Here is a 24,191-nt window from a genome sequence, read left to right on the forward strand (position 1 = left end):
ACACCGAACCTGTTTGTGTATATGTATAAAAGTTATAACATGATTTGATGAATTTATAATTTGTGGACATAAAATTTTATCTTAAAAATTGTCACTAAGTAAATTATGATTAATGATAACCAAAGCATTATAAACTAAACATTATACATTACATAATATGAAATTACTGATCATCACCTCCACTTACACCACTAATATAATGTATAATACACAACATAGGGACAATTGCACACAGCAGTGGTTAAGAGACGATAGCGCGCAGAGATTTACATAAGTACAGCAAATGCGGACACTGGCCATGCAGCAATACGTATACAGAAAACCACTACGCATAATGAGGAAAACACAATTTCCCACGTTTTGTTTCGTGGCTATATAACGACATGACACTGAATTATATCTGGAAATGTATATGACCCAATACAGCTATGTTAGTTAACATTTAATACTATCATAATAATTATAATTGTAGAATAAATAAATAAAAATTTTCTCAAAATGAAAATAAACACTATAATCTGAGTTAAATAATTTGATCTTTCTATAATAAATCTATTATAATTATTATTGGGTTCATAACTTCCAGTGAGAGGCTTCGCAGGTAGGTAAGTAGTAAGGTAGGCTTTCATTTTGTACTTTGAAACTAAGTAAGAAAAGCTAAATTTTGCTATAGAAGAGCTGCTGAATTTCATTCATATAATTAAATTACTAACTTAATCGTAATCTTAGAAATTAACTTTTAAATATTTCAACAATTTTCAAGTCAGATTAGGAGGTATTTAATGGATCACTCAAAATTAGTACCAAGCGTTTTTCCAATATCTATGCCATGGTATACTTGTGGTATTTTTGTATTTGTATCCACTTTGCTATTACTCTATTTTAATAATAAACGGGGATTATATTTGTATACTGTTGTATCCATATAAAAGTATCATAACTAAAATAAATACCTTATGAAGCAAAAATTAACAATAATATGTAATCTAAAATAAGCCTAGAAAAACAAAATGCGCACTGTCTTCATTAGACCATTTTAGCCAATTCAATAATAACACTGACAAAACAAAATATTGCAATAAAAATTCAAATGCATTAAAAGGCAGATTTTTATCGATACATTTTATTTTAAGTTTTGAGACATCACTTGTAAATTATGTTGAATTGTATTTGTAACTAAACAAGATATTTTTCACGATACAACTTCACACACACGTAAAACATACAATATCGTTGCTACAATAAAACAATCTAATGTTTTCGTAACCAAATAACAGCATAATATTCAATCTCGTATTATACCCTTTGTCAAATAAATAACAAACCGTGAACGCGTACACAATACATGATTTGTCTCGCCGGCTTCTACACAACGAACAAAACATTTATAGCATTAAAAATAGTACGATTGCCCAGCTACCTAAAGTGAAGTTAGTATTATGTTATACTGTACAGTATACATGTTAGTGACCTGCGCCCTACAGCTATCTATCTAACTAACCACTTTATGATGTTTAATTGTTAAAATTATCTGTCTACTCCCACTAGGGAAATCATACTTCCAATGTAATTAATTTACTTACTTACTTCTGTCATCGAATTGATCGTACGTAACCATAACCAAGATCTGAATGCATAGAAAACGAAGAATATGCAGTGAAAACATAAAGCTACAGTACAACTAGTATCTCTTCACTATCCGATAACTTACTTATACATAGCCTACTAGTTAATCGTTATATTAATCAGATTTATGCAACAGTTTACCTTACAATCGTATTACCGAAGCGAATAATAGTTATAGATATTCTAATATAACAGCTAGATATATTACATAGTCCATTCTATACACTCACAAGGGGCCCCGCACTGCCAACTCTCCAACGAGCACTCCTCGGCTACAGTTACATCCCTACGAGGTCGAGTCGCATCCCCGGCGAGGGCGGGCTCAGTCGCCGAAGTTCATGCGTAGCGCGGCGACGGCGGCGGCGGCCTCGCCGGGTGGCGGCTCGCCCGCGCCCTCCAGGGGGTCGCTGGCCTCGCCCAAGGCCTCGGGCTCGGACGCGTCCGAGACTTCCTCGGCGGGCGCGATGGGCTCGCACGACTCGCTGGCGTCGGCATCGGCATCGTTGGAGCCGTCCTGCGAGCCCTTGGGCTGGCCCTGCAGTCGGCTCTGCATGTACTGGCGGTGCGCGTACTTGTTGAAGCGCCGCTTGGCCATGAACAGCGTGGCGATGGTGCGCGGCGCGAGGCGCACGGCGGCCGCGCGCGACGTGATACCGCCGCGCTTGCACTCGCCACACGTGTAGTCCAGCACCTTCAGCTGCGACACCGTCTGCCTAACGCAGTCTGCGCAACAACACTATACACGTTAGTACTCGTCTCCCTCGCATCTCATAACATTGAACCCGCCGAGGCGAGCGGTTTCAACGCGACGCCTCTTTGTTTCTTTGTTAACGATTCTATTATCTACCACATAACAATAGCGGCAATTAAATATGTTTCTTTGTGAATTCGCGTGTCAGGCGTTTAGCAGGCGAGCTCGGGAGCGGTCGTTCACCGACACCGGCGCACACGATGCATGGCACACACACTGGCTACTGTTTGCCTAAGCGAGGGTCGGTCCTCGGCATTCTATTGTTTATCGGTTTCAACTACCGTCTAAATGAGGCAGGTTACAAGTTTGCTGTGTATTTACATCATGCTCACTAACAATTACTGTCGCCTAACGCAGACACTTCTCATTCCAGGAGCTCATTTTGATCATATTTTGTGCTTGTCAAAATGTTTTATTTTTGGTCATTCCGTTTGAATTGACTCGTACAAGTTAACATAGAAAGCAATATACTAATCGAAAAATAAGCATTAAATATATAGACACTGGTATACTATGGCAACGTTGTATGACTGTCGAGTGTAATGAAACAGTAATGCGGTCATGCAGAATGCTAATTAACAATCTAATGAAGAACGAGATACATAAATAAATAGCGAAGCAGCAACGATGAGGATAACGTAACAGATTTACTTCATTTACTGTTCCATGTATCCCCACGTCACAGAAGACAGGCAAAAACTACCGTTTTCACATATAGTGCCGAAATACAATCTTTTTTTATTCAATATACAACTTTTGTCTACATATCACTTAGAATACTTACGTAGGTCGGCAAAATTATTTAGTAAATAATTATCGTCAGTCTTATTTAAAACATGCATTCACTTACTCAATGTGTATTTTTTTAGTTATTCGGCACTATGCGAAGACAGTGATGAAAAGGGGGACGTGTGTAAGCGTTGCGGAGAATTGTTCGGCGAACGTACCTTGATGGTGCTGCCTATCGCAGAGCTTACAAATGACGAGCTGCATGGTCCCCTTGGGTCCGATGAAGGAGCGCTCGCACAGGGGGCAGTAGCGACCGATGCGATACGCCCTACGCACGCAACACACATACGGACCGTACGCGCAAGCACCGGAACACAGAAACACGCCATTAGTATTGGAAACCAGTTAACCCGCGCACTCCAGCGCACGGTTTTTTATTACTTCTCTTCGCGGCTCTACTATGTGCTGTCTGACTAACTTTTATAATTTATAAAAGAAAAGAGAACGCTTCGCCAAAATTTCTTTCTATTCCACTTGCAAGTGTATAAAATACAAGTAGCAAAAAAATATATTTTTTCTGAAAAGTTAGTCAGACTGGTAATTTTGAACACTGTGTTGCATGTTTGCCTAAATTGTACGTCAAGTATGTGACGAAAAAGAATTAAAATGTATAATGAATGTTTATATATTAGTATCTTTTTTCATATAATATGTTGTTGAAATTAAAGTATAATGCATAAGAAAACATTGAACATCGACTAAAATACAAGTAACATTCCAATGTATCTAAATTAAGCTATGCCGTTTTAAGTGTAGTATAAAAATTGGAGTTTTTTTCTGTAAATTAGAGCCCAAAGACAAGTAATAAAAATTAATTACATAAACTCGAGTTAATAAACGCTTTTAAAACTTGTAGTAACTTTTCTATGCCCGTGTTAGTCTTACAAGTAGTATGGAGTTAGTTGGACATTTACATGTCAGGCTCAGATGAGGACATTGACACCCATCGGCAAATGAATCAATTGAAGCAATACTTTCAACGAAATGGACAAATACAGAAATGAATTAACTACGTGGTATTGCATCAATTTTAAAGAAGACATGAAATCAATTAACAGTATAATGGAAATAGTTCATACTTAAAAACTTGATAAAATAACTCACGGGCAACATCGATGACAACTACATTACATTACATACATTTTAATAAATTCTTTACGACACCAGGCGTTACTTCGTAGGCGAAGGAAATGCACTCAGTGTCATGAAAATGTATGACGGGTATAGTTAAAATGACGTCACAAAACACCTTCTACTAAAAGGGTACTCGTGAAGGAGTGTTCAGCATTCATCGACAAATCAACATGTGCCTGAATGCAAACAAATATGTTAATCACGAAATTAGTATTATTTTTAGCATCACCCGACCTTATTTAGTATCACTCGGGGCAATAAAAGCAGGAACATTTTTCTCGAAAATGCGCAGTAAAACAAAGAACAATTAAGTATAATCTCACTTTTTAGCGCAGTTGTTGCAATCGTTACACATTAAATCCATTAAACTGTTATTTGAATAGTGCTTGGTCATAGCCTTAATGGGCCTACAATGACAACTGTGACTCACGCAACAATTCTTAGAGAATAAATTCAACTTTCAATGAGACAATGATCAAGCAGCAATTTAAAAACGGATAGATTAAAAGTACGATTAGAGGTTATGCTATACTTATCATTATACTTCAGTCTTATGCACACATTGAACGATAATAGTGTCACTCTGAGTTTAAAAGGAACAACAATCTTTTTAAAACTTTCAAGGTACTTTAGATCACAGAATGGTTATCTTTGCATGAAATAGCATTGAGTTACATATTTCCCATACAAGATTCCCCCTTATTAAGTGTGCATTAAAGAACGTTGACAAATGTAGCAAAACCAACCTTATATTAGGTATAAAGAATATGTGGCATGCAACTTATCAAATACTGGGATGATTGGTGAGTAAGAACGCTGGCGCTGGGGCAGAGAGAACATACTGCGGGGCCAAATGCTACGAGAACCAGAGAGAAAGCGGATGTCGACACAGTGAAGGCGCTGACAGAACGGATCAGTCGTGTTAGTCCACATTGTACGCATGAGGTGACGTGAGTAACTACCAAGACCAGTTAACGGAAACATTGACACAAATATCGACGTAACACTTGGTAAAAATTTTTGTACTTTGCATCTGCGTCGGTCGCAAACAACTCTTCTTGATTATCGTACTACGGGTTCACGTTTTGTTGGTGCCCCTCTTGGTTTTACTTGAAAAATACGGAATTATTTGTTTAATTTTACGGTATTTTAAAATTGTTTTATCACATAAAGTGTGTTTCGTTCGGAACATATTAACTTTCAGATTTTTAGGAATTACGTACAATAGATTCTTCACTAATATTTTTTTGTAATAGAAATTTGGATTAGTAAGGAAGCCAAAACCATTTTAAAGATGCAATTTAATTAATTTGTGAAGAACCCAATGTGCAAAGAGACAGAAACACAACACATCAATCCACCTGCTTTGTTATTTATAAGGAACACATTCTAAATAGTTACTAGAGGTTGACACAATACATATTTGGGGGATAAAAATCCAGCAATCTTATAATCCTCTTGATAGGACTTTATGACAACTAAAACTTAAATTAAGGTATTAGCATAAGGAAAATTTGTTACAATAACTTACTAAACTAGGTGTAACTAGCATTTCTTTTTTTTTTACGATTCCAACATTATGAAACTTCCGTTATCCTATTACATACATTGTATAACACGATGATATCAGTGTATATAAATATTTATAAATATTTGTTTATTACTTTTGTCTTTATCATGACCTAAAGAGCACTTGACCGATATGATCGTGTTAACATTTCAAATAAGTATTATTCCAAAGTTGATGGTGGATTTCAAGTAGAAACTAAATAAAAACTAATCGTTTCTTGTCAAAGTTATCAATAAATGGATTTGTTACACAAACATCGCTCAGTATATTTGATCCATAATCAACTATGGGTAATTTCCTGCCAAGATTCACATTCTTGTTGTCATTTCATTTAAAGTATCCTTTAATTGGTAAATATCTAAAATAACTAACACACTTTTAACTTTGCACGTCGTGTCGTCCCTTACATCAAAGAAATCCAAACTTTTCGTACATTTATAAAGAGCCGTAACTTGTTTTTGAACAGGAATATGAATCTAGGCGATCGATCAACGTATTCGGGTCCAAACACATCAGCTACCGACAATGCGAATCTGTCATAAAGACATTCTCATTAAGGCATATGGACAAACCGGATAAGTAATAATCAGGCGTTACGATGTCGCGTCGATGTGTCTGTAGCCTTAAAGTAAATACTGTTTATTCGTGTTAATAATGCAGTGGGATATTCGAATTGACCAATCACAAGGCTTTTGGATGGTTTACCTACTGCATCGTTAACTTGAACTATGACGAGTGTTCGGTACTGACCTGGCGCAAGGCGTACACAGCGAGTGTGAGTAGACCTTATGTCCACCGGGTCCGCGCCGCGTTTGGTGGTGCCATTCGCCGCCGCCGACCACGGACACCGAGCCCGCAACCGAGCTCGAAGTCCCACCCGAGGTGGCCTCAGCCTGCGGCCCGTTGGGGTCGCGCGCACCGCACGATTTGCACTTTGCGCATTCCACGCAGTGCCATCGACCTGCAATCCACCAGTACATGCATGTACTTCTTTGGTGCTAATGATTAGATTGTATACAACTCCTTACACAAACATAGCGACTGAAGTGTACATTTTTATTTGTTGTTTGATTTTGTAAATAAATTAGTTTTCGTTATTTTAGACATTAAATGAATTTTATGTAGCATTAAAAATGACTTTTAATCAAAATAAATTATCAATTGAAGAAAGATCGATTGAGCTACAATAACACTAGGGCATTCACCAGACTATGAAAGTGATTAAATTCCTTGGAAATTGTGTTATAAAAGAAACTCAAGAATGAATTTATTTGTATTGTAATTAAATTACTGTCTTAGAGAGAAAGCATTGAAGCACCATAACTAACACCGGAAAAAACGAAAGTACTAAGGAAAAATGAAATTTAAAAAAAAAACAGAACTGCAGGTATAGACGTAGTCCTTGAATCTAGTCGATGTCGAACGCTTGAACGACAAAAACGATCGTAACCACAAAAAAAATGTTTTTAAATATCTACATTTTATATATTTGAGCCCGCGCCGGGCTGTAAACTTCACACGGTGCCTCGGCGTGGGCTCGGACGGCGCGGCCCGGTGGGAACAGCGTAACAAAGACATCAAGACGCACAACTGCCTTCGTGGCCGAACAGTTAGCAAGCTGGTCTGCCACGCAGAGGTTCGATTCCCAGTTCGGGAGAAATATTTGTATGGTCTACATTTATTTCTCTCGTAAGTTCGGGTGTAATTTCTGGTCGTCTATGTGTGTCCATGACACCGGCGACACAGACTTTCCCTATTTCGGGGCTAGAAATGTGTGCGTTATAATAATAATTATAATTGTATCCGGTACTGTTATCCCCGAACAAGATAATGTCACAAAAACTCAACCGCCATGATTTATTGAATAGATACGGAAACGAACTTTTTTAACCGATCTAGGTGTTATGTATCTGGAAAATAGGGAGGGTACTGAACGTGCAACCGGGGTGGCTCACCCGAGGCCAGCTACTAGGCCACTAGCTGATCTGGGGTCAGAACCTGAACTTAGAAGGTAGGAACTACTGCACTAACCTAGCCTAACCCTAACATGTAAGTGCTCTGGGTGGTGCTGAAGTGAATGTCAAATCTGTCAAAATGACAACAAACAACGCAATAACTAATCATTAGACGTCGTAACATTCACAATTCAGACATATTTGGCAACATTTTATCTTCTTTCACAATGTATCGATAAAACTGTCAACAACACCTACATGACTATTTAAAATGTAATGAAAACTGGCAACCCTTCAAATGCTATTTTACTCCGTCTTCAAAAAAGACAGACTATGGTATAAAATATAAATATCTAAGTACCTACTGCATTTAACAAAGGTTATTTCAATACAGCGCGAGAATACTGCGTTAAACACCAAATTATTTTCAAATTATATTTACAACTAAAACAATAATGTAACAACCCTACGCGTCGAGCGAATGTTGACAGGTGGGAATTGCCCTACTTGTTCTTATTATATTTGTAATTTGTGTGGCTGGCGGCGAAGGTATTATTAATTGGTATTTGTATTGACTTACCGCTCGGTACTTTCTCGAGACCGACGCAGTAGATATGGAATCCACGGTCGCACAGATCGCAGAACAACATCTTGTCATCGTCCTTCGGCTGACGGCAGGCGCAGCAGGACTTGCACTCGGCGCATTGCCACGCATACTCGCGGCATTTGCGGATTGTGTCTGCATTTAGCTCCACACAACCCGGGTGTACTGCAGATTAAAATTATTTAGTTAATTTTCTTTTCCATTTACAGACAACAGCACAACAAGCTACACACTGATTGATCTTCTTTCGCGACATTCGAACAAAAGTGTATATATAGTTTGATGTGCTGTCGTCTGTACTATTTATACATCAAGAATGCGCACATGCTCTGTCACTTTCGCCGTATATAGCATAGCAAAAAAGAGACAAGAAAGAATTTATTAAAGAATCACTGCTTCGGTAGCCGAACGGGTACTGTGCTGGACTGTTATACGGAGGTTCCGGGGTTCGATTCCCGGGCCGGGAGAAATATTTATGTGGCTTACATTTATTGTAATTGGCGTAACTTGTGGTATCTATGGCGCCCGACACAGTGTTTCCCTAGTGCGTGGCTATGACTTAGTGCGTTATAATTTAAAATCTCTAGTTAACTCTTGCGGGCCGTACAGTAAACAAATAATTAAATAGATCTATACCATCACGTCTTTCTCCCAGCAGACTAAGCGGAGACTAAGATTTGTACCTGCTACCAATACTACCATAAAATTTATTATGTGACTACATTAATTTAATTCATCGTTTGTGATGTCTTCAAATGTTTTATTAGGTGACCGTGAAAGACTAACGTAGCAATTTAAAAAGCGCACGCCTAGATACTGCATGAACCCGAATACAGTGGGATGCACATGAGTTCATGCAGTTAAAGTAACTTAACACAGAAATTTGAAAGCTTAATATCGCTCTTAGTATATCATTGCTCTTGTGAAGATTATGGGCGTTAACTGCTATCTAATAAAAAGGAAGACGAGATGCTGGTGAAAATTTTCTTTATTGATCCCTAAGTTGATTTCTACACAAAATAAATCGATATCAGGAGGTTTTTTGTTATGACTAGACCAATTTATTTTCCAAGTTGTCAAAATAAAGCAGCACGAGCATGTAATTCGCGCACATAAATATTAGGGGTTAAAGTATGAAATTGCCGTTTTATTGCAATAGGTTCTTTGAATTTTCATAGAATCTTCATGGTTTGAGGTTTTCGAATGAAACTTTTTTCAAATGGTTTCTGTATTTTTTTTTTAAATTTGAAACATTTGAATATCGACTTTCAATTGTTTTTGTTATTCAATACTGCGAAAATTCGAGTGATTTTTGAATACGAGTTCCGACGCGGAACTAACGCGGCAGAAACAGCCCGCAATATCAATGCTGCGTTTGGAGAGGGGTCTACTAATGAACGCACCGTGCGATTTTGGTTTAAACGCTTTCGTGATGGAAATTTCGACTTAAAGAACGAGCCACGAGGAAGACCGCCCACACAGGTGAATAACGATGAATTAAGAGAGATAGTGGAAGCCGATCCTAGTCAAACTACCCAGGAATTAGCGGCATGGTTTAACGTTACCTTACCCACAATATTGACTCACTTGCGTCAAATCAATAAAATAAAAAAATACGAAAAATGGGTGCCTCATGATTTGACTGATCTGCAGAAAGAAACGCGTGTTGAAACTTGTGTTGCCTTGTTGAACCGGTACAGAAATGAAGGAGTATTGGATCGAATTGTAACATGTGATGAAAAGTGGATTCTTTATGATAACCGGAAAAGAAAAATGCAATGGCTGACCCCAGGTCAAATGCCACAACAGTGTCCTAAAGCAAAACTTACCAATAAAAAGGTAATGGTAACTGTTTGGTGGTCTCAGCATGGTGTTATTCACTATAGTTTTCTCCGATCTGGTCAAGCAATAACGGCAGATGTCTATTGTGCCGAACTCCGAACTATGTTGACAAAACTAGCAGTAAAACAGCCCCGACTCATGAATCGATCTTCACCATTATTGCTCCACGACAACGCGAGACTTCACACAGCACGAGAAACCATTTTGACCCTTCAGGAACTGCAGTTAGAAACCATTTGAATCTGGTGAATCCTCCGTATTCACCAGACCTTGCTCCAACGGACTACCATTTTTTTCGTGATTTGGACAATTATCTACGTGACAAGAAGTTTTCTTCCCAGGAGGCAGTACAAAATGCTTTCACACAGTTTGTGCAGTCTAGATCGTCGGAGTTCTATCGCAAAGGCATTATTAACCTTCCCATTAGATGGCAGCAATGTATAGATAATAATGGCAACTATTTTGATTAAATAAATTTGTTAAAAATTTAAAAAATAAACAATTTAGATTTTCAGTACAAATCGGCAATTTCATACTTTAACCCCTATTACTATAACAGCAACATAGTCAGTAGACAAGGGTAATGTTTTTCTACTCTAGCCAGATTGTTTATTGTTTGGCTGTTGGCCCTAATGCTAAACCTGTAATATCAAAAGCAGAATTGTCTGTGCGACACTTCTGTAATCGAATTAATCCATATCTTAAGATCTGAAAACTCGGAAAAGACAAAGAACCATTCAGCAAGGTTCGGTATGTTAACATACACCGAATTTATAGTACAAGCTATATAAATTCAACAGTACGCAGTAATTACTTTCTTAACCTGCTTTGGTTGTTAAGTGAATAAGGACCCTTTTAACAAATAATAGATGTGACGAACAGTAGTTCCACTATTGGCCACTAGTCTCATATAATTTGTTACGCTATATAGCGCGTGCTAAGCCTTTCTCGACTAGCCGCACATGCAACGACCGCTGACTCGACTTTCACCAGGAAATCGCATTGCAATAAACGATGATATCACATTGTGTGACGGATAATGACTTAGACATTGTATGTTTCTAATATGGTTAAGCCTCTCACATACTCGTAGTAAAAAATAAGTCAATGCCCTAAGATACCTGACCCTCTAACTGTCTATTTGGTTCTGATACAAACTAGAAAGTTTTTATACAAACTTATTCTTTAACCTGTGAGTCGTAAAATAAATTTTGATATGGCTTCTTGCATCATTAGTGAATGACGTTTTAAAAAACTTTTCGAGCAGCCCATTTGATATGTAAAATTAATTTAAATTAACTAATTATATAAAACACCAATTTCAATAAAAAACTGGAATTTGTTATAACCAAAAGGGCGGCTAGGAGGATCTTAGAGCATCGACTGTACTTTAGAAGGATGTTCTATAATAAACCCACTAAACTAAGGGTATTCGATGAGCGTATTTCAAAAGACAATGCAAACGGAAGTGAAAGATCTGAGCAAAGTTAGCAATTTAATTAGTGGACAATATTACAGGCAAAAGTAAACTATTTAAAAAATTGACACATAAATGAGATAAATAAATGAAAAGATAAGTAAAAGGCCTTGTAAAGGTTGACTCACACTTGGCGTTGCAGTTGGAGCAGACGAGGAACCGCTCGTGTGTGTACTTGCGGTTGGCCTCAAGTCGCAGTTTGCACACGCGGCAGAGGTCCACCTCGCCCTCTTTGCTCTCGTCCTTTTTGTCCATAGAGTCTGTGTGGCTGCTTCGCTTAGTCTTAGTTAGTTTTTTCCGCTGAACACAAACATACTAATGTCACTCATAGCATATTTGATATGCGTATTAGGGACTTATATTATTCAATACTAATGGCTCGGGGTAGCAAGCGTTGCTTTTTTGAATTTTAAGGACTATAAATAGACTAAATATGTTTATGATGTACACCTGCTATAATGTTCTTGTGTTAAACATACAAAGCGGCAACATTAAAGGATTTTATAATAACGCAATTTAGCAATTCTAAATTCTTAGCAACTGACCTTGGCAGGTAGTTTATTGTTGGTGGAATCGTCGCTGGAGCTGGTGGAGCTCCACTCGCCTTCCGATTCGGAAGATGAAGGCACAGGTGAGGGTGGCGCCGGAGGGGCCGCCATCGCTGTGTTCATGGGGAAATATCTGCAAAGAAAATGACATGATCGATTGCTTCTACAACACGATGAACTCCTCGATTACTCCTTCGGAAGTTTTGTTTTAAGTCGAGGCCACCGAGCCAGTGGAAAATTAGACCTTAAAGGCAAAATATTTGAACGCGAGCCTAAATTTGACGAGATGAAGTAAGGGGGGCCGCTCCTCGTGTCCCGCAATATGCGCGCTTACAATGAATACTATGAATAAAATAAAAATAAGCGGAGATATTTTGGCACAGATTCGACGTTGACAAGCGCCCGATGGCGACTAACGGGGCAGCGGGCGGCGCGGGGTGTCGTTAAAGCGCTGGGCAATTTATAAGTTTTGGGATAAATGTGTATTTAATTCAATACCTAATAAATATAGGGTTTCAAAATTTTCATAGATTTCTCATAGATGGCGCTACGAATAAAAAGTCGTTGAAAAACCAAATACAAAGACACGACAACAAGCACATAAAAAAATTCGTGAGGTCCGCTAGTTCGTTCCGTGGTTTAGTTAGTATAGCGTCTGACACGGTAAGCTAGAAGACATCGGTTCGAGTCCGGCCGGATCGAAGGAATTTTTTCCGAGTGTTCGATTTTTATATTAATAATTATAACAAACTAGTGGAGCAAATTCACGAAAAATAATTGAATATCAATTAAATAAAAATTTTAAAATATAGGGCTTCAGTTGAAAACCAAAATTTTGCAGGTTCTATTTCTGGTTATAATATAAGTACTCGATGTTTTATTCTTAAATAATACGTTTTAGACTTTTATTTCATCCTGGTTTCGGGATTTTATATGATCGCATAAAATATTTCCCATTTTGTTTCGTACCACGGTCACTCCCTGCTCGACCACCACAGCAGTCGGAGCTGTTTCAAATTCAATCGCGTATATGTAATCGCTAATTTTGGTTCTTTATTACGTTTATAATCGTCATTAAATAAGCTAAATCATGTGTAATAATCTATAACAGTCTACAGCCTTCATGTACCTAAGATTACGTATCTGTAATTCAGTTACTCGGCCCTTTTAGGAGTAAGCGCCTTAATACCCATCATAAGGTGTAGGGAGTGTTTTATGCTATTTTACCTGTTTTTTTACATTTACATTTTTATTGTTACAGCCTTTCGTTTTACTTTACTTCTTTTAATAAATTTTGTGGACCGGAAGTTTCCCGTTTCATTGCCGTGAATCTGGTCACGGCTAGTTAGGGTTACAACCCTTTCATCCTTAAGTGTACCATATTTTTATAAGACCGTTATGTATAGTAAATACCTAAAACATTTGTTCTAGCAAAACAGTTTTTCCGCTTCTCCAATGGCTCGCCTTAAATCGCAAAGATATGAGAAGAACTGCCACTGCGCCCGTCACCTGATATGTTGACAAGTCTCTTGTGTCTGTAATGTCACTAACACCCTTCAAAAACGGAACGCAGTAATGCTAACATTACTGCTTGGCGGCAGGAATAGGGAACAGTACTACCCTGGACGAACTCTTTCACAACGAGCTTAACTGCTACGATAGTAAGGTAGTGCAACCTACCGTAGCTGGTCGGGCGTGTAGACTCGGTACCAGTGCTGGTACTGGCCAGGCAGCAAGGCGTGGGGGTAGAAGCCTCCCGGCGGGCGCACGTGCTCGGGCGCCTTGGTGGGCGGCGGTCGCCGGCGCTGGATGGTGAGCGTCTGCAGGTCCACGCATGCGCCGCGCCGCGCCGCGTTCATGCGCACGTTGAACTCGCTTGCTGACGCAATGGCTGCGGCCGCCATCTCCTGTGGCAATACATGCCATGTTCGTGTTAAAAAAGACTAGAGAAATTTTACAATGCACTCTTAACTTTTATAGTCCTGTGGGTGACGTAAAATCAGAAAAACTGTTTAGAATGGTTTAACTGCCAATTCGACTAATCATTTATTTATTAGTGCGGACTCCAAGTAAGGAACTTTTTATTTTATATGAGATGTAACTACCTTTCTCAGAGAAATAAAGCAATTGATAATTTGTGTCACAATATTCAATAAAAATCAATATTTATTGCACGGGACATACACAATTCACATATTATTATAACAAAGGGGAAAACAGTAACAAAAGGTTCTGCTTCTTTCTTAAAGAATTATTTCCTGCAGACAGTACAGGACACAATAACTAAAATAAACAGGCTTACTTGCCCAATTAAACAAACATCATGTAATACAAAACAAAACCAATAACATTATATCGCATCCCTCATGGAAGAATGGCACAAGTAGATTTACGTCAAAAATATTTATTGCTCCATTAGATACAGAAAAACATAAACCACATCCTCTACAATTCTTGTAACTCTATCTACAATATTTGTCGATAGAGTTCTAATTCAGCAATAAGCGTTTTGACTCCGCTTATGCCATTCTTCCATGAGGGGTGCGATATCATAATATAAATACATATTTCAGTAAAAAAGTATTGAATAATGGATGAATAATGCTCCATAACTTTCATGTCGAAACCAGCTAATGATTTCCTTTTAGAAACAGTAATACAAAGTGTTCGAAAGTCTGATTACATGAATCTTCCTTGCTGCCTAAAACCCACTTTGTGCTACGTATTTTTGTAGTGGACTTGTTACATTTAACAATAGCACAGATTGGATTTTGGACGTACCTGTCTACTCTTCTCAAGATCAATTTTCGATGGTTCAGGTTTGCTGTCGGGTTTAGGTTCCGGCTTCATCTCAATCCGATCGATTCGTACATCCGGCTTTGCCTCTTCGCCAGGCACTGTGGGCACGGACTCTTCAGGCTGTGGCGTGGCCGCTGCCTCCGCCAATTGCTTCTGATGCTGGTGGGATCTATATTCTTCATATTTGTGAGGATAATCTGATAACATTATGTCTAGGACTTCGCTCGCGTCTACAGCTGTTATTCCTGTTGTAAATAAATACAAACTAATTATTAGTTGTCACTTTGTATAACAAATTTGTGGTAACAAATTAGAGGTCACAAAGTTTAATAACTTACTAAGGGTCGTATTCTAGAACTATACTCAATGCTCAAGTCAGGATTGCAATTGAAATACAAGCACTGGAAATACGACCCTAATGGCAGGGACTTGAGTATGATTTCGAGTGCTTTAAACCATACTCAAATCATGACTTGAGCATTGAGTAGAGTTCTAGAATACGACCCTTAGTCTATTTTGGATGTTATCGAAATATTGATGGCCTACTATGGAGTTGATACCTAACAGTCTAACTTAAAGGCCCGACAGGGATTATAGACTTTACAAGGATTTTAGATTTTTTAAGTTTTTCAAGTGTAAATTCATTTTACCTATGGAATAAATGATTATTTAGCTTTGACTATACTGAACAACTTTTCCTCTTTATTTTCTCTAAACTTTTATTCTAAGCTCTCTATTAATATAATCAGTTTGAGATTAAACTAGCGTTTCGGAAACTAAACAGGGGTTTCGCACTAATAGCGCTCAAACATAAAAACATAAAATTTTCATATAAAACCATTGACTTACAAATAAATGGACGACGGGTCTCATACAAAAACTACGAAAAAAATGTCCCAAGTCAACCTATTTAAACATAGTGACATGTAAAGGAATATGAAAAAGCTAAAACGTTGAATTTAAATTGTAATGTCATCGCAGTACTGTCTAATTTTGCTTGCTTCGCTGTCAGTCGAACAAACGAAGACTAAAGCGTGAATGACGCTCTGTATACGATTTTAACGCCCTATAAGTTCGGACACTTTTTAGCGCGGACCCGACGTCCATATAATTATAAGTCAATGTATAAAACAATGACTTTACGAGCGACTCACCAAGGTTGCAAAGGGCTTCTGTGACCAGTCCTTTGCCTAGGACGTAGTCCTTTTCTTCGCCGACGATGGTCCGTCGTTTCAACTCCGGGTAGCGTCGCTTGAAGCTCTTTACGCCAAGGAACATTGCCACTTGTTCTTGGATCATCATTACCTAAAAAAAGGTTGTTAATTAACACAATACTCTAATGTTCAACATCAGCACATTAGTAAAGAAAGGTTACAAGAAGTAGCAATCTTTCCCCAGTAACTTGAAACTATCATCTTAAATTTTTCTAGGCTCTTAAATCATGGACTTTGTATATTATAACCAAAATATTAAATTGTATAGTAGAAATACCTGGTGTTGAACATCTGGTCTTTCTGGTGGCGGCCACATGTATTCTTTGACATCAGACGCCATCCATACTTTGTTACTGTAAATGAAAATGTTTGAAGCAATTCTGACAGAATTAAATGAGAAGTTAAATGTCTATGTCCATAGTAAAAGTTTTATACCTGTCGAATAGGTCTGCGAATTTCGATCTCTTCATCTTACTGCTCTCATTTGTCGAGCTTTTCACAGAACTTTGGGAGTCTTCATCCAGTAAATGTGAAGGTCTGTAATGAAAATTTTGTTTATCATTTTTGAAAATGTATGACCCGCAGTCCTCGACCCGCATTGGGCTATAACTGATGGTGGTGGACTGTCTTAAACATCCTTTAAAAAAAGCTGACATGTATTGAAAACACTACAGAAATAGCTAATACTTTAAGTTTAAAAACTATGTCGTCGATGTCGTCATGGTAAAGGTTCTCCAAACCACCAACGCGGAAATGTGTTTAAACAGTCAATAGGAATCAGACATTTCGAAGTAACGAAATTCTAGGCTCTTTAAAAGCACTTGTCTTTCTCCATTAAATTTTCATCCTCGATAAAAGGCCTTAGAAGAATATCTGTGGGCATGAAGACAGTTAATCGAACTCACTTGGCGGGCGTGGCATTGTCGTCCATCATGCAGGTCTCCTCTCCGAACAACTCGACAGTAGTTGTCGCTGGCCCACACACGCGCCCGTATATGCCCATCGTTTCCTGTAAGTGGTAATAGTGTTCAATTGACATTTTATACACAAATGTAAATAACATAATCTATACATAATAATGTCAGTACGCCGAAATGACAACTGTCATAAATTACAAATAAGTAGAATGAAATTCAAATTGAACCACATCAGCGACATCAAAATCATACCATACTTACTATTTAATATTGGACATCTGGTCACCGGATCTGAATAATCTGATCATATTACATAGAAACACAAGTTATATCTTTAGGATTTATCGTACCTTCATATACATGGCGCCTCGTCCTCCGCCCCGCCCTCTGCCTCTAGCGCGCGGTGTGCCTCTTGGTGTGCGACCCCGCCCCCCGCGCGAGCCTCTTCCCCCTCGGCTACCACGCCCGCTTGGAATCTCGGGGGAGTTGGTCATCACCTCGTCCATTTGCGGTATAGTGTTTAAAACCACTTTCAGCTCAGGCGTGTCCCCGAACATCCGCAGACCCTCCGTCGTAGATGACTTTCGTCTTCTACTCGATAGAGGTGTCGCGCACGTGGAAGGCATCTTGTCGAGAGCCTCCGTCATGCGGGGTAGTTTTATTCGGGAACTGGTAGGGTCGATTTCTTCGCTGGGTTTTTGTTCTTCGAGGAAGTTCGTAGCAGTGTCGACGACTGGTTCTTCAACTGGGCGACTGGCCTCCAGCCGCTTGGCGCCTCGCCCGCGACCTCTCAATCTGGTTTTGACGAGTATCGCTGGACGGTCTCTGTAATTTTTGTAAATGAAGTACCATTTAGTTAGCCAATAAAGTTTGAACTAACAAATTATTAAACTAAAATTATTTGATTATGCAAAAGGTTTCATTTTCCTGGGCATTGAATGTAGTTATTTAGAATTTAAAAATAGCTCATTACATTACCCTCTCATTTTACAATTGAAATAAGAAACTGATTTTGAGTTACTTGGTACATACCTAGACAATCGGAGTGATCGCTGCGGACGTTCCTCTAACGCTGGCACAGGTAACACGACAGGTGCGGGCTTTGCACCCTCTGATACAGGCAATTTTCGAGGTCGTCCGCGCTTCTTAGGCTGCGGCGTCAACTGTTCCAGCTTGGGAGTGTCGGGACTTGCACTTGTTTGTTCGGTACTTATTTTCGACGCGTCTACTTCTAATGGATCTTGCGATAAATCGTTGGGGACTATAGTAAAATCGCGCGATTCTGAGTTTTCATTTAAAATCATCTGTTGCACCTCTGGATGTGAATTTTCTATCGGTATTATTTCAATAACATCTGAACTACCTGTAGATGTGTTTGAGTCCAGCTCTGGAATCGAGGGCTTCTTTTCAGTACAGTTAATGTCATTGAAAGCCAAAGCTTGGGCTTGTTTTACTTGAAGATTGGAAAGAATATTGTGTAGTTTCGAATTACCATTTTTAGAACAGTTCTCATTGTTTAAAAGTGCATGATGCACGACGGTCTTCTCACCTGGTCTCATATCTATCACTGGTCTCGTGGAAGGTATGAGCGGTTCATTTGAAGGCACAGGTGTAAAAGATTTATTTGATAAAATCTGTCCTAATTTTAACCTTTTTGTTTCTAATACTGACAGTTCAGGTTCTTTAGCTTGTGTTGGACTTATTTCTGTAGCAGATGGTCGTTTCCCCGCATTTTTTCTTGGTGTTGTGGTCTTTTCCGTATGTTCAACTATTCTGGAACTTCGTAATCTTTTACCCATTGATTCATTGGGTGTATCTAAAACTGGCTTTTTTCTGCTATTTACCAAGTTCTTTTTTTGAAGTTGTTTATCGTTCGGCACTTCTTGAGTATTATCAGGTGCATCTTGCTGAGGTGTATCTGGACGATTAGGCTCTTCTGTTATTATTTTAGCTGAAGGACCATGATCAGTCTTATTAATTTTCAAAATGATTCTTGGAGAATCTTGCCCAGAGCTTAGATTAGTTATTTTGTCAGATGTATTAATTTCAAGTGGTTTTGTTATACTATCATTTGTATCTTTATGGGAATCTGAGATAGTAACAGTTTTTGGAGTTGTTAATGCTCCAAAATCATTAACTGTATCTTGATTTGTGTCCTGGATTGATTCATTTCCAAGACTTGGTCTAGTTGTATCATGCCTCATACCTTTTAGTAAGTTTATTTCAACTCTTGATGATGGTGATAGTGAGTGGTTTACATTTACTTTTGATTCTTGAAGTCTTTTATCTAGGCCATCCTTTTTTGTTTCTAATAACTTTTTAAGTAAAGTACAGTTTTGCAATGATGACTGTTGTCTATTTGTCGCTTGCACAAGGTCAGATTCAGCTGAGGTTTTGGTGTTTATGAATTTCATATATTGGTTATCTTCACAACTGTGCACTAATTTATTTGTCATATGTTCATCTGCAGATTTTACTATTAACGTACTTTGTTTTAATAGTGTCACTTGCTTTTCAAGATTTTCTTGCTTTGAAACCTTGAATTGTTGTGCAGGACTTACAACTTCTTTAATTTCTGTGCAGTTTTGCTTCAAGATTTCTGATATCATCGCCTGCGAATGGGAACTGCTTGGATTACAATTTACCATAAACATTTCAGGGTGTGAACTATTTTCCACATCTAATGGTTTAGTAACAGGTTTTATATTAAGTTTTGTAACTTTGGGGAGATTCTCGTCCAAATTATTATAAGTATCAGTACTGTTGACTTTTTTAGCAGAACTACTTAAACAGTCATTAGTGGGACTATCGGCCACAGCTTTCATATTGATTTTCATAAGCAAAGGCGGATTTTTAGACATTGCATCATCATTATCACTTTTTGTTTTTTCTTGATCAATTTCATCAGGTTTCACTACGGGTTTTATATTTAGTTTCGTAATTTTTAAGCCATCTTTTTTAGGAGATCCTGGAGATTTACTTTCTTCTGGTCTTATCAAAGGTTTTATGTTGATTTTAGTTACTACAGGAACATTCTCCTCATTTGATGCGCTTGATCTTGCTGTTATTTCCAAGTCATCTGGTTTTACAATAGGTTTGATATTTAACTTTGTTACCACAGGTATATGATCTGTGTTGTCATCACTTGAGTTCCCAGTTTCAGATGATTGATTTTCTGAGTCTTTCGATGTGTCTTCATCAACTGGCTTAACTATAGGCTTAATATTAAGTTTCATAACAACAGGTATACTACTTTCTGCAGCATCAGCATTCAATACATCACAGTCTTTTGCTGCTGAAGATATTACTTCAGGCTCTTTTAAAGGTTTAATATTCAACTTCGTAATTTTAGGTACATCGTCTACACTATCCTCTACTGCATTATCTTTAGGCTTTACTACAGGTTTTATATTTAATTTTGAAACTACAGGAACTATTTCTTCAACATTTTCAGTAGTTTCGCTTTCACCAGGTTTGACTAATGGTTTGATATTTAATTTCGATACTACTGGGATAATCTCTCCCACATCCTGTGCTGTTTCCCCAAGATCTGCTGATTTCACTATAGGTTTTATATTCAATTTTGATACCACAGGAATACTACTTTCAATAGTAGGAGTGTCTGAAGACTCTGGTGGTTTAACAAGTGGCTTTATGTTTAATTTTGAAATAGCTGGGACTTTATTTTCTATTGAGTCTGTTGCAATTTCATCGGAATCTGTTGGTTTGATGACAGGTTTTATATGTAATTTTGAAACAATAGGAAGTTTTTCATCTGAACCTTCAGTTGTTTCGCTTTCTACAGGCTTTACAATAGGCTTTATATTTAATTTAGTAACGACAGGAATATGTTCCTGACTATCACACAGACCAGTGGACTTTTTTGGTGTTTTAGATGTAGATTCATCTGTTTTTAAAATAGGTTTGATAGTCAATTTGGGTATGTGACCACTGTCTTTGCTTGAAGTATCAGGTGGTTTTAAAGGTTTTATTGTCAGTTTTGGACTAAGGGGTTGCCCTTCAGTTTTTGTTATAGTTTTTATTGTCAATTTTGGAATTTTCTCAGCTTGTTTTTCTTCAGTTTGGGCAATTGCGACGTTTAGTTTTGATACGGACTCTTTTTCCTCATAGACACTATGTTGCAAACCTTTTATGGTCAGTTTAGGTACATTAGGTTCAGTATAAAACTTGCCTTCACTTTCAGTGCCAGGTTTTCCAAGCTTAATAGTAACTTTTGGAACCACTTCAGAGGAGCCCTGATCAGATGCAGAGGTTTGATCAGATGTACTATTGCTTTCATCATTTTCTGAGCTCTCTGATTCGGAAATTTCACTGCTGCTGGACTTCCTGTGGATGTCATTCAACTTTTCTGCTGGTTTTGGTATTGGTTTAATGTTCAATTTGGTTACTGATGGGATTGCTTCAATAGGATCTTTTTTAGTCTCAATATCAGGAGGCGGCCTAATGGGTTTAATTGTCAGTTTAGGTATGGGAGATTTTGCATCTTCTGATTGTTTATTACCTAACTTAATAGTCAATTTAGGGACTTGTTTGGTAGACTCAGAAGCATTTTGACACATGTCTTCATTTGAAGTGTTTTCACTCTGATCTTCAGGTTTGTCCGATTTAGTTTGAGATGATTCTGTGTTCATCACATTCAGATTTAATTTTATAGGTGGAACTCTCTTTTGGTCATTTTCATTATCTTTATTTTCATGCACAGGTGTAGATGGCCTTGAAAGACTGCAGCTTTCAGGTGCCCTTAGCTCAGATACTTGTGGGCCTTCCGTTACTCGTTCAGCACAAACTTCACTGGTAGAAGTAAGAGGTATATTGACAGTACATTCATTAGGCACTTCAAGAGATGCACATTCCAGAGCCTTAATGCTAGTATTGTTATCAGAGGTTGGCTTGGAATAAGATTGTGTAACATTCTCTGTGGATGTCGATTGACACACATCAGAATCAGAGGGTAATTTAGGTTCTTCAGTTACATCATCCTCATCAATAAGTGGAGGGGCAATTTTTTGTCTAACAAGTTTAATTTTTTTTGGAGAGTTTATGGATGTTTCTGCTTTGCAGACACTAATTTCACTTACACTTCTAATCTCTTCTGGCTTAACATTATCATGTACATGGGGCACAGTGTCTGAAGAACTAGAAACATCTTTTGCTATACAGTCACTAGGTGTCTGTTCTGTAGTGTGGATGTTAAGAACTTGAGTATCAACAGTAGAAGATACTGTTGAGTCCGGACGTCGGTCACAGGCTGTGGGCCGGACAAGGCGACGTCGTAGTGGTGACCTTGTTGATGATTCCACTGTTATCGTCCTTGTTTCACTAACACAACTGTCACTTGAAGTAGATTCTGCACTTTCAACTGTGACATTGTCCCGAGATTCACTGGATGCTGCGCATTTTATTGTCCGTCCACAAATTTCACTATCATTAGTGTCCAATGCACTTTGAACAATCTCTAACACACTGCTGGAAGGAATATTAGGTGAAGCACAATCACTGGGGGCTTCAGGTTTCATGCTTATGCTGGTACTTGCTTCGGGTAAAGTAGATTCAGCTGCCTCATTCACAGATCCAGATGAACTAGCCTGCGATAATTCTGTATGACCAGTGTTTTGAGATGCGCAATCCACAGGTGTTACATCTATACTTGTTTGTGGCAAATTTTCAGAATCATCACCTGGCAATACTTCGCTTGAACTGTTCAGTATTACAGGCTCTGTAACAACCACACTTACTGGTTGTTGGTAATTAGAAGTACACTCCTCTTGTGTATCACTAGAACTCTGTTGTAATGCACTTTCAGCTTTTGTTGAAATGTTTACACATTCAGGTTGATTATCATTGGTACCATCTTGTGTATTATCCTTACAGTCTTGTGTATTACCCTCTGTAGAAGCACCAGCTGCCTGTGTAACACTGGGAGAGGGTTTTTCCACTTGCGCCTTAACAGAACTCTCTTGTGATATTGTTTCACTTTTGGCACTAGATGCTGAAGGTGATGTTGATGATGGTTGAGATGGACTTATATGAGCGTCCCTCGCAATTGGATCTGGCTTTGCGGTGGACTGTTCACCGATTTCTGCACTGATGTTCTCGTTGTTGTGCTCTTCAGAATAGTGCGAGCGGCGTCTGAGTGCGGCGGGACCTTCAACAATCTCGTCAATCATGTCGAGGATAGCCTCAGTGCTGGTGTTGTCTTGCGACGGCGACGGCACGCTGTCGCCGTCGAATTCCGACATCGAGGTGGTTTCGCTTGCCATGCCAGTCTCTGCTGGCTCCGGTGGTGCTGCACCACTCGTGCCGCCGTCTTCTCTTGGTCTGATGTCCTTTTCCCGCGCCGATGCACGGCGGGAAGCGTTCGTTGCGCCGCCCGCATCGTCTTCCGAACTCTCCATTATCTACTATTTTGCGACGCTGTCATATCTGAAATACAAAAGGCTCGCTAGGTGATATTTACGTTACGAGCTGGTAACCTGACGACGTGCAAGATTGACGAGCCACAGGCACCATTCTAATTCACCATAACGCTACGGAAATTCCTTCACGGAGTCCATAGTGTTGATTATATACCTACACATGTACTTCAATTTCATATTCACGACGTTTACCACTCGTTCTAAGTACGCGCGGGGTCTTGGGAACTATTTAACAGCGTAAACCGGCAAACAAAAAGCTTGTATACGCCATTTTTAAAACCAAAGACATGGCAGGTTTGGTTGTAGGAGCCAATAAAAAATATTTTATACGGACAATTCGGCCATTGTCGTGTTGGTAAACTGCAAGAAGCCCATAGATCGCTCCACTTGAGCTTTTGGCTTGTAAAAAGAGTGATAAATATACTTTCGACATGTGCTAAAAGGAGTAAGATGATAATTCATCAAATGAAAACAGTTATTTACTGTGGCAACAATGAAATTATTTTGATTAATGTTTCCATTTTCGTA

At 38.6% G+C, this 24,191-nt stretch overlaps 1 protein-coding gene across 3 annotated transcripts; it reads right to left on the reverse strand.

Moving 5' to 3' along the window:
- Positions 1 to 615: 615 nt before the first annotated feature.
- On the reverse strand, positions 616 to 23,969 carry LOC113238281. 3 transcript variants are annotated; one of them, XM_026475113.1, is made up of 15 exons: positions 23,822 to 23,969; positions 18,259 to 23,670; positions 17,577 to 18,051; positions 17,215 to 17,318; positions 16,745 to 16,846; positions 16,587 to 16,662; positions 16,250 to 16,400; positions 15,078 to 15,340; positions 13,977 to 14,203; positions 12,294 to 12,429; positions 11,877 to 12,048; positions 8,406 to 8,594; positions 6,621 to 6,831; positions 3,325 to 3,434; positions 616 to 2,349 (listed from the first exon to the last, which is right to left on the reverse strand). In XM_026475113.1, exons 2-15 carry the CDS (start codon positions 23,640 to 23,642, stop codon positions 1,949 to 1,951), a joined length of 8,001 nt encoding a protein of 2,666 aa, XP_026330898.1. In that variant the 5' UTR covers positions 23,643 to 23,670; positions 23,822 to 23,969; the 3' UTR covers positions 616 to 1,948. The 3 variants fall into 3 exon arrangements, with proteins under 3 accessions (XP_026330898.1, XP_026330899.1, XP_026330897.1); XM_026475114.1 differs by having other exon boundaries at positions 18,259 to 19,144; positions 21,929 to 23,949; XM_026475112.1 differs by having other exon boundaries at positions 18,259 to 23,961.
- Positions 23,970 to 24,191: the final 222 nt, after the last annotated feature.

Source organism: Hyposmocoma kahamanoa, unplaced genomic scaffold, assembly GCF_003589595.1.
Source record: "Hyposmocoma kahamanoa isolate Upper Pololo Valley unplaced genomic scaffold, ASM358959v1 95, whole genome shotgun sequence".
Lineage (NCBI taxonomy): Eukaryota > Metazoa > Arthropoda > Insecta > Lepidoptera > Cosmopterigidae > Hyposmocoma > Hyposmocoma kahamanoa.